The sequence below is a fragment of the Sabethes cyaneus genome, chromosome 3 (genome assembly GCF_943734655.1).
Source record: "Sabethes cyaneus chromosome 3, idSabCyanKW18_F2, whole genome shotgun sequence".
Lineage (NCBI taxonomy): Eukaryota > Metazoa > Arthropoda > Insecta > Diptera > Culicidae > Sabethes > Sabethes cyaneus.
This window is the reverse complement of record NC_071355.1, coordinates 104,639,417-104,655,637: the sequence shown is the minus strand read 5'-3', so window position 1 is coordinate 104,655,637 and position 16,221 is coordinate 104,639,417. Positions and strand designations below refer to the sequence as shown.

Genomic DNA, 16,221 nt, shown 5'->3' with positions numbered 1-16,221 from the left:
TTGCTTCATCAGGAGTTTGATTCAACAAGGGAGCATTGTGGTGAAGTACATATCAACAGAAAAACAGGAGGCCGACATCCTTACTAAAGGGTTGGCGGTTGGCTAATTCAAACGACTTCGGGCTGTTATAGGGTTGCGGGATTCCGCTAATTAAGGAGGGGTATTAAGGTATAATTTGCGTAACACCTTATAACAGTGTAGCTATCTCTCCAATGAGTTCTTTCCGAGCCTCTCACGCATTCCATGTTGTTTCATTATCATTATACATTATACTATATATCAGAACTTCGGATAGTAACAACGCGTTTATTATAACTATCGAGTTATTCGTCTTAATCCGAAACGTCCGGGTGTCCCTTGGTTGCCTCAAAAGATATATTCAGTAACTGTCTAGAACGTCCTTCGAAAATTTCTGCGTTGTTAGTGAAGCAGATAAATTGACTGGATTTAATGAGGATCTTGCCCCGAATAATCAAGTCCGTGCCTTTTAGCGCGATGTTGAGCACGAATCAGGAAATACCATCGCCTTGTCGAAGTCCCTGAGAAATCGAGAGTCGGACACAGTGATATCTTAAAAAGATAAATCTGCACTTGTTTGTTAGATTGGATTTATCCATGTGCTTTTAATAAATGGATTGTAGGGGCGCTGTAACTTTTACAAATAAATAAATATGTTATCAGAAAAAGGCTATAATTTTCATAATTCCTACTAGACTATTAAGAATTTTTTGCCAGACACTTCTCAGCCTGTACGATTTTTTTAAAAGGAAGCGCCAAATACATCCAATCAAAACTAGTTTCGTGAACTGATGAAGTAGATACATTCTAAAAAATGGATGGTTATTGTTAACATTATGAAAACATATCTACGGTACTTACTTATACATGTTGTTTCTGCATTTCTCTAGTGTTGAGGGACTCTGCTTAAACAGAAACTCACGAAAGCCAAGTACATATCTTTGGATATAATCTGTCCAGTCGATAGTTGCAACATCGAATTGAAAAATGTGTTTGTCTTCCGTGCTTAGAAAAGTTAGTAAATTTCGCACATTATCATTGCGAAAACGCCATTGTGCATTCGTAAAATACTGGAGGCATGTCGCAGCTTTTCCAAGCTTTGATTGAACGATTTTCATGCTACAAATTGAAAAGTTCAGTAGATATGTTTTATTGGAATATCGTTGCAGTTTTCTTTCTTTCAATAAGCGTTTACTTACATTGGTTTCCTTCCCATAACAATGGAAATGATGTCCAGGAATACTGCTGGAATAAAATGTGTCAGTAACCCATGAATGAAGTTTAATGCAAAATTTGTCCTCAAATTTCCAGTGGGATACCACAAAACTCCCTCTAAAAAAGAAATATGATTATTTTCTAATACATAAAACCTACTCAGCTACCAACCGACAGGATGTTCTCTCATGTTTTTAATACACATGTGTACGAATTTTCCCCAAGTAATAGGATTGTCGTTGCCACTAGTGCAATTATACACCGTAATATTGCTTACATTTCTTCTAGAAGCAGTATGCCAGGCAGCAACAATCATAAGGTTTATTACTAAATCCACTGGTATTAAATCAGCTACGTATGATTCCTCACATAAAATTGTTCTAAATAATCCTTTGCTAACTGCAGATACAATACCTGTTGGGCCATTGAAGTTATCAACCCAACCACTAATTGGTTCCTTAAAGCTCGATAAAACTAGAATAAAAGAAAACGTAATTAATAAAGTCATTAGGTTTTATATCAACTATATTTACATTTTTAAAGTAAATTTTTATTTTGTGCTCTCGCCTTTCTTAAGCCTACCATTATTTTTTTCACGCGAGCAATGCACAGTGGTATAAAATGCGAAAAACGCGAACATTAGCATTTTCAAATGTAAAACGTTAAAAAGCTACAAGTTCATAAGTAGGGGAAACAAGGGAGACTTGATCCCTATTTTGTTTTATGTATATTTCTCAAAAGTCCACTAGAAAAAAAACATGGGTTTTCAATTTTTCGGCAGTTTACAATACAGCTTACTACCTACAATTTACAATTATATTTTCCTAGCAATGTAAAAATTTGTTACATTTTTGTTTTGCAATTTTGTTAGTTGAATGAAATGTACAACTTTATTTTTTTCTGCATAAAAAACATTGTATTTACTGAGAAACAATGAATGGATCAAGTGTCGCAAGGGATCAAGCCTACCTGGTCTCCCCTGCAACGCTACAATCATTGAGTCATAGAGATTTCTTTGGGGACATAAACGACTGAAATTTTTGAAAATTCCCTTAGTTTTTTATTCCAGATTTTGATTCTGTGGTCTTTTTGGCCTTTTTTGATACTAATTTGTAATGATCCGATCACGGGAAGTGGCCGAAAAACGATCATACACATAAGCGTTCCAGTGCGGCGTGGAACAACCTCGATGGAATAAAACGTTACTCCTGAAAAACCACGATTTTTAAACTTTATGTACATTTTTCTCAGAAACTACACAGCGTATTGAAATAAACGTTTTTTTTTTGTTTTGTTGGTAATAGCTTGACAAAGATTTTTATTTCTTTTGAGTTTTGTAAACAAAACACAACCAGAGAAAAATAAAAAAGAAGACAAAATTTTATTTTTTTGGTCATCTTTTTTTCTTCTTTTTCGTTTTTCTCAAGTTGTATTTCGTTTTCAAACCTCAAAGGTTATAAGAATCTTAGCCAAGCCCCTACCATCAAAATAAAAAAAAGCTTTTATAAATAGATTTTTTGAAATGTATTTACATTCAAAACGTGTTTAACCTTCCTAATGCATTAGAAAAAAGTTACATATTATGCATTGGGGTCGAAAACGACCCAAGTTTTGAAATTGCTCTCATTCATCCATTTTCAATCCGAATTTCGTTTTCTTTACCACGTTTGAAAGCTATGGCCAAAACCTCGCACCTAAGGTATATTAGAGAATATTTGTTGACTAATGGCCACTTCTGTGTCGGTTCCGGAACACCCACTACCAGGTCCGGGAGACATTTTTATACTTTGAGATAATCCATTTTGCGGCACATCAAATCACATTGACTTGATAAAATAAGATTAATGGAAGTACAATGGAGACATTTTGGACCCATACGGCCATTTCCCCATTGGTTCCGGAACATGCTGTACCCGGTTTTTGAGGACAATTTTGAATTTTAGGATGATTTATCTTGCTACACGTCAAATTACATCAGCTTGATAACATAAGACTATTGAAAGTACAATAAAGGCATTTTAAAGGCAAATGGCCACATCAGCTTTGGTCTCGGAACATCCAGTACCCGGTTTTTGGGGCCATTTTTGTATTTTAGGATAACTCATCTTGCGACACATCAAATCACATCGGTTTGATTAAATAAGACTAATGGAAGTAAAATAAGGTCATTTAACAGCCAATGGTCACTTTACCATCGGTTCCGGAACATCCGGTACCTGGTTCCGCGGGACATTTTTGGATTTTAAAATAATTCATTTTGCGGCACAACGCTTTGATCATATAAGACAGTTACAAGAGGTTTGAGGACAATTTGAAAACAAATGGCCATTTCATCATCGGTTCCGGACTATCCGGTACCCGGTTTTGGGGATTGCAGGGTGATTCATCTGCCCCGAGTTATCCCGTTTTGCGGTTCATTATAAATACCGGGTACCGGATTATATGCGACTGATACCCCATTATACTTCCATTATTATTGTTATTTTATCAACGCGATGTGATTTGAGGTGCCGCATGGTGAATTATCTTAAAATCCAAAAATGTCCCCCGAAACTGGCACCGGATGTTCCAGAACCGATGCACATAGGAGTATTTGGCCCAAAAAGTTGGCCATAAGTCCGAAATATGAAATGCATGATTTTTATTTATATGTAGTATCTGTAATCTCAGCATAGTCTACTAGTCACGTTAGTATGATTTTGAACTGAATTTATGCTTTTCTTCGCTCAGCAAGCTGCCTATTTAGAACGCCATTCGGCAGTAAATTTTTTCGCTTTTAAAATGCGTTCTTCCGCTCGTTGGTGCAAAAACCTAAAAATCCGAGTGAAATAGTGTCTATTCACCATGGGTAAGTATTTATCAGCAAAGAAGGATGTTATTCAATAGTTTTCATGTATAATTGCATAAAATTAATGAATGTCTTCGATACGACTAGTGATTACGAAAATTACCCCAAAAATAGTGGTAAGATCTTAATACTTTAATCAATGTTTTGGTAACCTTCCGAGCATGTCCCGGCAAAATTTCAATCACCATCAGATAGGTCAAACATCACAGAATATAGTGGAATCGAAAAATCTTCCGCATGGTTCCGCTTTGTCGTTTTTTAGACATTTAATTATTTTAAGGTAGGAGTCGTGCGGGTAAGACCGGCACAGGGGATAAGACAAGCACGCATAGAGTTTTACTAGAATGCATTAATCAATTGTTTTATTAAAGACTCAACATATTTGTATTTATTATTTCAGATGTTTTAAAACAGATCGAGCTTACTATAAATCGTAAAATATCAAAATAATAAACAAAATAAACGCGAGTGTCGCTGATGCGCAGCCCGTTGTAACTTTTCGCGGAAGAAGTTTCAAACTAAATTTTAAGATTTTATATATTCTAGCTAGCATTGTTTTTCATAAGTGAGATTTAAGTAGAAATATGATTAATAAATGTATAAAAATCGTCTTCTTAAAAAACGTGCCTTGGGAGTAAGACCGGCACCTTTCGAACGGGGTAAGAAAGGCATATTTGCAGGTCGCCGGCAACAGTCACAGTCTGCGTTTGTCTCGCCCTGAATCATTTCACACACTCGTTCAAAGTCATTTATAGAGAAAAAGATGTTATTCAATGTTACGGAGAACCCTCATTATGGTTACCGTACATGTACCGTATTAATGACTATCGTCCGATGGTCAGTAAACTGACCACTTTCGCGGAGGTTAACGGAAGTTATTCGGCTCTGGTCATTAAGGTATATGATTTGACTTCTATTGGGTTTGCCATCGACTTCTAGAGTGATTCGAAAAAGTACATGATGGGCTTAGTTAATTTTAAATTCCTTTTATTCTCATAGTATGTATGTTTAAATTATTCTTAATAAAAAACAATATACTGTATTAAATAAAACTTTGGTAGGAAATTTTCAAGAATACAATGCAACAGAGATGTTTTGAATAGACTTCTGCTTAATTCGGATCCATTGCTTAGTAGCTCAAGGCCGATACCAAGAAAAAAAGCAAACCTTTTTCGACCGAAACGTTGAAGATGTTGGAGGCAAATCAATATCAAACTGAAGAATATGAGAAATGCAGCGACTATGAAACAGAAGACTAGAATGTGATGCTTCTATACGTATACGTACACACCTACAAATTTACATACATACATACACTTTTACATCACACATACACCTGTACTAGCTCACATAAATACTGACACACATACATACACACATCCCAACACCTAATAAATGGTTATGTTCTTAATCGGTTTTTTATAAATATAAGAGAAAGATACGAATTGAACTTTACAGGGGATTAGTTGGCAATTTCTTTAACTTCATATGCAGAGTTGGGAAATATTTAATTTCTGATCATGTTTTATCAATATCGACTGGAAAGAAGCAATTTAGAATTTTGGCCAGCTTTTTGGGGCAAATACTCCTATGTGCGATGGTAAAGTTGCCATTTGGCTTCTAAATGACACTGTTTTATTTCGATCTGTACTATTTTATTAAGTCAATGTGATTTGATAGGTCGCATTATGAGTTATCCTAAGGGGCCGTGCACTAATTACGTAAGGCATTATGGGGGGGAGGGGGGTTTCCGCGAAATCCTACAAAATCTTATTTGGGGGGGAGGGGGGCTTAATCATTTCTTACGTAAGATTTTCACACACGAAAAAATTATGAAAAAGTCACATTTTTAATAGCAACTTATGTTATTTGTTACAAAAATTTTTAAATTGATGAGGTAAGTTGTGAAGTGTCGAAATCTTTCATGCTGCAAGGAAATGCATAGCAACCTGCTGAGTATTTTAGCCTTGTCCACTCAAGGAAACAGCAGTTGGCCTACTTGTTCCAGAGTCTCTGATGTCATCGGTTTATGCTATTATTTATAATTTATAATTTATTCGTATAATTCATAGGACAATTTGGGTCTAAATGAATACTTAAAAGTTACTTAATTATCAGTATTTACATTGTCAAGTGCACGAATTCGTTAGCGGTAAATGCGTGATGGTTCGTCAAAAATAAAAAGGTCAGCAAAGCAGTTGAATTGTCTGATGATGGAAGCGATGGGAGAGTTGGCAGCATATTGCGTTGAATAGGAGTCTTCCTGTAGAATCATTCTGGGTCGTAAGACTCTTGAAGGTGCGTAGAGTCCGATTTGCGAAAGGATGTCCGGTGCATCATATTCGCCAGTTAAAAGCTTGCAGCCAAACAACGATTGCGAAACCTCTCTACGTCGACTTAGCGTGCTTAAACCCAACAGACGACAGCGGTCTTCGTACGGTGTTAAGTTGTGCTGATCCCTCCACGGAAGGCGACGAAGTGCATGTCGAACAAATTTTCGCTGTACGTTTTCCAGTCTGGCGGACCAGACAAACTCGTGCGGGTTCCAAACGATGCTCGCAAATTCCAGCGTTGACCGTACAATAGAGCAATAGAGAGCTTTGAAGCAGATCGGGTCATTGAATTCACCAGCAATCTTAAATATGAACCCAAGACTACGATTGGACTTGTCAACGATGGCAGAAATGTGGGACTTCATGGTGAGTTTCTCGTCAAGTAATACTCCAAGGTCCTTCACCTGTTCTAGCCTATTCAATTTTGACCCGGAAATTTCGTAATCGAACTCTATTGCGCTTCTAGTGCGATGGAAACTGATGACGCAACATTTCTCCACACTCAGTAACAATTGATTCCTTACGCATCAGTCACTCAACAAATCCAGAAGCTTCTGCAACATTCTGCAGTCCTCGATTCTTCTGACTTCAAGATAGATTTTCAGATCATCAACGAAGAAAAGCCTTCCATCTTCATTGAGTAGTAACGCTGCATCATTTATGTAGATACAGAATAGCAATGGTCCCAAATTGCTACCCTGTGGCACACCAGAACCATTTGTAAACGCGGCAGGCCGGCAGTTGCCAAGTTGTACGAAGAGTTGCCTATCCGTAAGGTAAGTTTCCAACCATCTGCACAATCTTGTGGTACACCCAAGTTTCTCCAACTTGCTTAAAAGAATAGTATGATTAACGGTATCAAAAGCGGCCTTCAAATCAGTATAAACTGTATCCACTTGCGCTTTGGCGCTCATACTATTTATGCAGAACGATGTAAAATTCACCAAATTCGTTTCTACAGATTGCCCGGGATCATTCCAACATATTTCGTTGCAATTTCCTATCTCAATCCCGCAAGGCAGCCGCAATCCCTTCCCAAGTAACAATTCAAAAGCAAATTGGTCTTATTCATTTCTTATAGTAGTTTTATCAGAGCATTGCTAAGTGTATCAGATTTTATAATGTTTTTCCCCAAGTGAATTTTATCTTATTTGATTAATATTTCTGAAGTATGACTGAAGGAGACTTGAAGAAACACTCATAAAACTGTATTATCAATAAGTGTAATTTACCTTATAAGCAGTTTTAAGGGATACTTGATTTATGCTTAAAAACGATGCTCCTTAAAGTTTAGCAATAGATTTGACAAAAATTTATAACATTCTTCTGCAAGATTGGTTTATCTCAACAATACTGCCATAAAACTCTCTTAGAACCGTGTATTCTTGAAAGAGAAATCATACTCTTAAGAAAGAACATTCTAGCGTAAACAACTGATCTGTCAAAACGGATGTCTAAACCTGGAGAAAATTGAAAAAATATGGATCTTTCAAACGGAAATTAAGCAAAAATATTTTGAAAACTCTTTCATATAAACAATCAGCGGAGTCACAAAATGAATGACGAGAACAACAGAGCTGGGGAATGACGGTGATGATTTATCAGTGGTAGATTTGTATGCAATGAGATAAATTTGGTTCAATTGTGTTTTGCCGGAGACAAAGTGTATTTTTTAAACTGAATGACCTCTATATCACTAGTTAGTATCTTTGTTTGGAAAATGATTGAAGGGATCAAAGCAATTGAAGCGTATTTTGTAGAAGCGATGGTAACGATAAAGTTTATAAAAAATTCTGTCGAATAAATTTTCCGCATGGAACTGTCGTGCAGTACTTTTTTAATTTTGAAAATCAATTTATATTGACAATCAACATGTCTGCTGTACTTTAAATTATCGCGCTAAGAGGGTGCGTTAAGCACAATAGTCCCTCCCTGAAGTAATAACGATAAGGTGGTGCCAGGATTCAGGCTGGAGACTAGAGTAGGGTTTTAGTGGGCCTGGATCCTCACACCCCGGGATACCAAACCCCACGTATGACCCACGGTCATACGCACTTGCTATAGGTTTCGTTCTCGAACCAGAGTATACAAAACAACGTTAAATATAAATTCGTATAGAACCGCTGTACTGTGGAAAATATTGGGACAAAACACACAAAATGGAGTTTAAGTTTTTGATGAAGTATTATTTTTCTGTGAAAGTAGACAGACTAAATAACTATACACTCAAGTCTTTTTTTACACGGTTTGTTTTTTTCGATTACTCGAAAACGGTGCAGCTAAGCAACTATTTACAATCTACGTGAGGAATGTCTTTTTTTTTTTTTTTTTAACGAGTGGGGAAATCTGCTATCAGACCTGAAAAGATGAAAAGACAGCTCAGGGAGTGGGGTTTGGTATCCCGTGCAGATCGTGAAGATCCAGACCCACTAAAACCCTACTCGAGTCTCCAGCCTCAATTCCCCCTGGAACCACCTTATCGGTATTACTTCAGGGAGGGGCTATTGTGCTTAACGCACGCTCTTAGATAACTACTGGACTATGGTAGCTAGGCTGTTTATTCGCCGTTGATCGGCTTTCCAGCGGCTTTGTAGCTTAAGTACGATCTGGGTAGCAGCCGCATTGACCGCACCCCAGACGTCCGAGCTAGAACACATCCTTTGGACTAAGTTATCCGGAGTAGTGTCCTGTCCGCTAACTGCCATCATGTTGCTTCTCACGCCCTCGAAACGAGGGCATATGAAGAAAGCATGTTCTGCAGTTTCCTCAACGTCCGCGCATTCGGGACACTCGGGGGACTCCGCATGCCCAAATTTGTGCAGATACTGTCTAAAACAACCATGCCCTGACAGAATCTGTGTCAGGTGGAAGTTGACTTCGCCATGACGCCTGTTGACCCATCCGGATAGTTCCGGGATAAGTCTATGTGTCCACCGGCCTTTTGTGGAATCAGACCATGCCCGCTGCCATGTGATCATCGAGGCCGATCTTGTGGTACTCCGTATGCCTCTAGTTCCACGTTGGTTGAAGCACTCTACGTCCTCGCTGATGATGATACCAATAGGCATCATACCCGCTAAGACGCAGATTGCGTCATGTGAAACTGTGCGATACGCACTCGCCACTCTTAAGCACATGAGACGATAGGTGCTTTCCAGCTTGGCTAGATAGCTTTTGGTACCTAACGCCGATGACCACACCGGCCCGCCATACCTGAGTATGGACTGGACCACGTTGGCTAAAAGCCTTCGCTTGCTGCCATATACCGCAGAGCTATTAGACATCATACGAGACAATGCCGAAATAGCTGTGGAAGCCTTCTTGCAGGCATAGTCGACGTGGCTCCCGAACTTGAGCTTGTCATCGACCATGACTCCAAGGAGTTTTAAGAACCGCATTGACGAAATAGTGCAGTCCCCGACACTGATACTTGCTTGCTGCACCGACTTGCGGTTGTTAACCACGATAACCTCCGTTTTATGATGCGCTAGGTCCAGTTTCCTAGATCGCATCCAATCTTCAACAATGCTTATAGAGTGGGCAGCCGTCAACTCAACCTCTCTGATAGATTCACCGTAGACTTCCAAGGTGATATCGTCAACACCTCGTCATACATGACGTTCCACAACACCGGGCCCAGTATGGAACCTTGCGGAACCCCTGAGGTGATTGGAACGCATTTCTGACCCTCCTCCGTGTTGTAGCATAGCACACGATTCTGGAAATAATTTTCCAGAATTCTGTACAGCGACACCGGCACTTGGACGTTCCGAAGCGAGCTGGCTATGGAGTCCCAGCTAGCGCTATTAAACGCATTTCTCACGTCGAGCGTGACAACTGCGCAATAACGAATACCTGTCCTCTTGGGCTGGATGGCCACCTCGGCTGTCTTAGTGACAGACAAGATGGCATCCACCGTAGATTTGCCTTTTCGGAAGCCGAATTGGTTCCTTGACAGACCGTTTGTACCCTCCGTGTACTGTACGAGTCTGTTAAGGATAACCCTCTCCAGCACCTTGCCGGCAGTATCGAGTAGACATATCGGCCTATATGACGAGGGGACACCCGGAGGTTTTCCCGGCTTCGGCAATAGGACCAGGTTCTGTCGCTTCCATCTGTCCGGGAAGTGGCCAGCTTCCAGGCAGCTATTCATTACTGCCCCGAATAATTCGGGAGCCTCTAAAATAGCCGCTTTAATGGCCATATTCGGGATACCGTCTGGCCCCGGTGCCTTGCTCACCTTTAGGGATTTAGCGATATCGATGAGTTCCTCGTTCGTAACCGTCACTTCGTCCCCGACCTCCAAACCGCCGTCGCCCACGTTACTTTGGATGTTCGGCTGGGAGGCCGACCATCCTACGCTATGGTCTGAGATACTGGAACGTCGGCCGTGGGACGACTCAGCGGCCTGGGGCCAGGGCCTTGGCTCGTGGCGCGGAAAGAGGCCCTCGATGATCCGCTCCAGCATCTCTGGCGATTGCTCAGCGGGCGCCATCACACCCTTGGTCTTTGCCATTACGACTCTGTAGGCATCACCCCACGGGTTCGCATTGGCACTAGCACATAACCTTTCAAAGCAGGCTCGTTTACTAGCTTTTATCCCGCTCTTAAGCGCTGCGCGTGCAGCAACAAGTGCTACTCGACATTCAGCCCTGCTTTCATCCGAACGAGCTCTTTGCATAATTCTCCTCGCACGAAAGCACGCTCCGCGGAGTTCCGCAATTTCATCTGTCCACCAGTAAGCCGGTGACCTGCCATACCTAGGACGACCTTTCCTAGGCATGGTAGCGTCACATGCTCGCGACAGTACCTCAACCAAATGATCAGCGTTCGGATCGGGCATACCGCGATCACCGCACTCTCTCCGGATCGCTTCCACAAATACTTCGGGATCGAAGTATGATGTCTTCCATCCACGGGTGGTTGGAGTGTTGGCCCTACTCGCCGCCTGCCGCCTCGTTATCTGACCGACACCATAGCGGACCGCCTGGTGGTCACTGTGAGTGTAGCCATTATCTACCCGCCAGTCTCCTATCAGACCAGGACTGCCGAAAGTCACGTCGATGATAGACTCCGCACCGTTCCTACTGAAGGTACGTGTGTTGCCGACGTTGGCCAGATCTACGTTGAGCTTTGCCAGAGCTTCAAGCAGAATCCGACCCCTATGGTTCGTGCGACGACTTCCCCACTCTACCGCCCAAGCGTTAAAGTCGCCCGCCACAACCACCGGCCTTAAACCAGTCAGCACAACTGATACTCGGTCTACCATCCGCGTAAACTGCTCGATAGACCAACTCGGCGGAGCATAACAACTGCAGTAGAACACTCCACCCACTTTGGCAACCGCAAATCCCTCGTCTGCAGTTGACACAACCTCCTGAACCGGGAACCTGCTTGTTGTCCATATAGCCGCCGTCGCAGACCTATCCGAGACCCAGTTGCCGTTTCCGGCAGGGACGCGATATGGATCCGAGACTATGGCAATGTCCATTGCTGACTCAGAAACTGCTTGGTGTAACAGCTGCTGAGCTGTGCTGCAGTGGTTCAGGTTGAGTTGTGTCACTTGCACTATGAACGTGGCTTAGTCGCCGGCACACCGGCCGGGCACCTTGGACCTCCTGTTACGTGCTTTGCGTCCCGTTTACCGGTACAGATCAGGCACTTAGGAGGCTCCGCGCAGTCCTTTGCTTTATGGCCAGCACTGCCACATCTCCTGCACAACTGGCTCCTATCTGGCCCCTTGCAGTTCCAGGCTTTATGTCCGTGCTCGAAACACCGGAAGCAAGCTTCCGACTGCTTGGACACGCTCAGTGGGCATACCGACCACCCCACTTTTAGCCTAGCAGCTTTCAGGGCTTTGTTTCCGTCAATCAGCGGAAGTCGTATGGTGGCTACCTGGGTCCCGGCCGGACCCTTGCGTAGACGAACCGCCTCGGTTGCCACCACCACTCCACTTTGCTCTTTGAGAGCTTGTACGACCTCACGCACTTCGGTGATCTCGTCCAGGTTCTTAAGCTGGAGAGTCACTTCTGGTGTGAGAGCACGTACCTTCACTCCGTCCCCGAGCACTCCTTCCGCTATGGGCTTGTATGCGGAACTCTTCTTTGTGGCGTCCTTCTTTAACTCGAGGATCATATCGCCCGTGCGTGAGCGGCGGATGCTCCGTACGTCCGCGCCCAGATCCTTGAGTAGGGCGTCTCCTCTCATGGCCTTCAGAACCTCCGAGTATTTCGACCCGTCGGTTTTCAGGATAAGAGCGTCGCCCTTCTTCGCTCGCTTTCTTGCCGGTTTAGGTGGAGTAGTTTTTTTACTGGAGCCTCCTCCGCCTTTTCTCTTGGCCCTAACCTCGGTCCACAGGCCACCTGTCTTGGAGCTTCCCGCTGGTTCATCGGTTAGCTCTGCCAACCCGCTAGCCTGAGGGCTTTTACCGATCAGGCGTTTTTTCGGTCCGCCAGGGGTGCTATCCCCCGGGGACTGTCTCGGGCGCTTGGCGGATGCCTTACCGCTGCTGGTAGCGCTTTCCGTAGCCTCCTGGGCCGCGTTACGACACTCCGTCAACGGGCAAGCGTCCGTTTGTACTGCCTTCGACGCCTTCACGGTCACCTTCTTAGCCTCTCCTGCACGCGCCACGAGGTCGTTGTGCGTTTTGGTCGCTGCATTCAAGGTTCTCCGAAGCATGAGCAAGCTCTGCTTCAGGTCCTTGGAGAAATTGCCGCGACCTGACGTAAACTCGATTATTACCTCGAGCTGCTGTGACGCTGCTACCACTTTAGGTACAGCGTCTCTATTTTTCTCCATCGCCCTGATAAGCGCTGGGCCGTTCATCGCTGTGTCCGGCGTGGTAGGCATACCGCTGCCTTTGCCACCCACACTAGCGCTCCTAGTTGCATCCTTCTCCACCCTTGGTGGAGAACGCTGGATGCCTCCTCTAGCGAACGGGTTTTCCACCGTATCCACACTTGTTGTATTTTTGATTTTGTCTTCCATAAGAATCCCACGAGTTGAGGGGAAAGAAAAGTCCGCCACATCAGAGCCCCTCATGATGCGGTAAGGGCTGATTACTGTGGAGGGCGCTCTGGTACTCCACAGGCTCCGTTTGAGGCTGAGTATTTATAGAACCCCCCCCCACCATTCATCCCTCGGCACGGGTCGCATGACACCTTGGATTAGGGGTTTATCCATTCATGTTTTTACTTTTAGCCATGGATAATAGCTATTAAAACCATCCTCCTTTGGGGGCTTTGGACCCTCTGCTCAGGTTCTCGGTATTTTCAGGTTCATCGAACATGCTTCTACCGAGATCCGTCATTTGCAGGCGGAGAGTTTACACTCAGCCTTCGCATGAGTGCCCCCTTCTCTGTCCGCATACGACCCTAGTTTCCACCGGTTGTCCGATTTCCACTAAGGAGCGTATCCCGGATGGTACCACGAGGAGGTAGAGATAGGAGTTGCTAAATAAGAGGCTGTGGAACTTCGTGATAGTTCTGGAGCGCATTATTCAACCATTTACCATCCCGAATGTCTAGCTACTCCCAAGTGTATTGAGAAATAAATGAAAGGTCTCTAAGTTACCCTGTTCTTAATACTCAAAAAACTAAACCATGTAAAAAAAGTACTTGAGTGTATTCCAAAATTTCAGAGCACTGAGAATGATACAGCCTTTTGGAGAATTTTTTGAATCTGAGGTTTATGTGACAACTTCCAATATTTTCCATTCAACGGAGATTTCGAAAAACTGTTTTTAATTGTATCCTGTCAGGTATTTGCATACAAAGAAAACGTGATTTGGTGTTGAAATGGTTATAGATTAGCACCTCATTTTTCAGACTGACGAAAATCAAGTACACTCTAAAATATATTTACTTCAAATCTGAAAATAGTGACGCATGTGTGACTTCGCATTTTCAAAGTTGAGCATCTTTTTTGGGAACGGAAGGTAACCGTCATTTTTACATATTTTATGTAGAATTTAGCCTACTGTTCAAAAATCATTACCACATTTTGCGCAAAGACTCAAAATATTGAATTTTATTGAACCATGAGTTTTAAGGCAATTTCGCTTTGTAACTACTTCTATCAATACTATTATAGATATATTTTCAAGTAAATCCTTGAGCATTTAGCAGCTAAACGTACGTACCAGATCAGTAGAAACGCAGTGATTTTAAAATTTTAGTGAATAAACATGATTATTCGCTGGGGAAAGTGCTTTTTTCTAAATTTCAAATTTATTTTTACATATGGCTCAACAGTATGGATTGCTGAGTGTTACAAGGTCAGTACTACTTCTAATTATCCCAATGTAAAAAAAAAAACACAAAATAAAATCAATAGTTCAAGTAGTTATAAAACTTTTCAAAGAAAATTATTTTAGAGACACCCCAATTATTGTTTTTTTTTTAATATTTGTAAACTTTTAGTTTTAGTAGTCGATATGGTTCGCAGTTATAAATAAAATATGTAAGTTCCACGCTACTTTACTAACTTTATTAGTTTTGTCTCAGTTTTGTTCTGACTGGCGCCACTGTGCGCTGTCCCGGTAGTCTGTCTCTTTTCGGCATAAAGAATTTATTGTAAAATTATTAAAACATCGACTATAAACATCAACATTTAATCAAGTATAAAAGAAACCCATTTGGCAATAAAGACAAGGATTCACGTTTTGACAACCAACTAACGACTATTCAATCGCGACCTCCTAGATCTTCTGACTCAAGGGCTGTCGCTAATTGAAATATCCTTGCCAAAGATCCCCTAAGTCTTTCGACCGATGGGTTATCTATGAGATAAGATTCAGTCTTGTTGGTTTCTACCTATCAACCAAGTATTCCAAGTATTTTTTGTGAACTATTCCAAAAGTGCGTATTGCGGAAAGTGAGATATTCCAAATGGCTACCGTGAAGGTTTCGATCCTAGTGCAATAATCCAAAGATCCACGAACAATTCATAGTGATAGTGAAATAAATCGAACAATTGAATCGAAGCGATGCCCCAGGTAACAGAAACCAAAAATGTTACTCGCTATGTGCAATCAAAAACAAACTAGGGTATGTTGCTGCTTCGTCGTAATTGCCTATGTCCGTCCTATCCAACAATTATTAAAAAATATCAGCGATTTTTATGACACATAATGCAAAATTAGTTACTCCCTAATATTTTAGTTTGTTGACTGTCATACACGATCAATTAAAGTGAGCTGAGATCTATTTGAATGATTTTTTTCATTTAAGAATTCCTAGCAGCCAAATTTCCTACGTTTTTTTCGTGCGACGAAGAAGCAAATGTCAACTAATTGTTTCAATTTCCGTCATTCATATAATGAAAATAACCCACGCAACGCATTGTCGTTATTCAGCAGAAATTTTGCAGAATAGCATTTGTCCTGCTGTCCTACACAAATACATGCGCGCTAGCTTCGTAAACATTATTGTGATTTTTAGTTCGGGCGATGAAAAATGTTGATGGACGGATTTCAAAACGGTACGACGAATTTAAGATATAAAGTCAGTTGCGTAATTTCAATAAAATGCTTTAATAATCGCTTTTTAGTGAATTCAAAGGGCACGGATCGGAAGGTAAATGTGTTTCAGTCAAATCAGCAGCAGAACTTTGGGAGTATTCTTTAAATCCACCTAATAAATGATGAAAATTAGAGTGACTTTCCTTACTACGACGGGAATTATAAATAAACCCTACCTACTTTACTGTGTGACGAATGAAGCTCTTAGCAGCACCTGCTCGCCGGTGCGACCCACTGCATTCAGGCTCGGTGTGTTTTATTAAGGGGTTATATACAGTTAGGAGGCT

At 41.8% G+C, this 16,221-nt stretch overlaps 1 protein-coding gene across 1 annotated transcript in view; it reads right to left on the bottom strand.

Moving 5' to 3' along the window:
• Positions 1–603: 603 nt before the first annotated feature.
• LOC128739137 (putative fatty acyl-CoA reductase CG5065) overlaps positions 604–16,221 on the bottom strand; it is a 105,821-nt gene continuing 90,203 nt past the window's right edge. Inside the window, exons 8-11 of the mRNA XM_053834533.1 lie at positions 1,405–1,707; positions 1,218–1,350; positions 880–1,137; positions 604–825 (exon numbers count right to left, since the gene is read on the bottom strand). Coding sequence (XP_053690508.1) covers positions 678–825; positions 880–1,137; positions 1,218–1,350; positions 1,405–1,707 — 842 coding nt within the window. The 3' untranslated portion in view covers positions 604–677. The remainder of the gene's footprint in view (positions 826–879; positions 1,138–1,217; positions 1,351–1,404; positions 1,708–16,221) is intronic.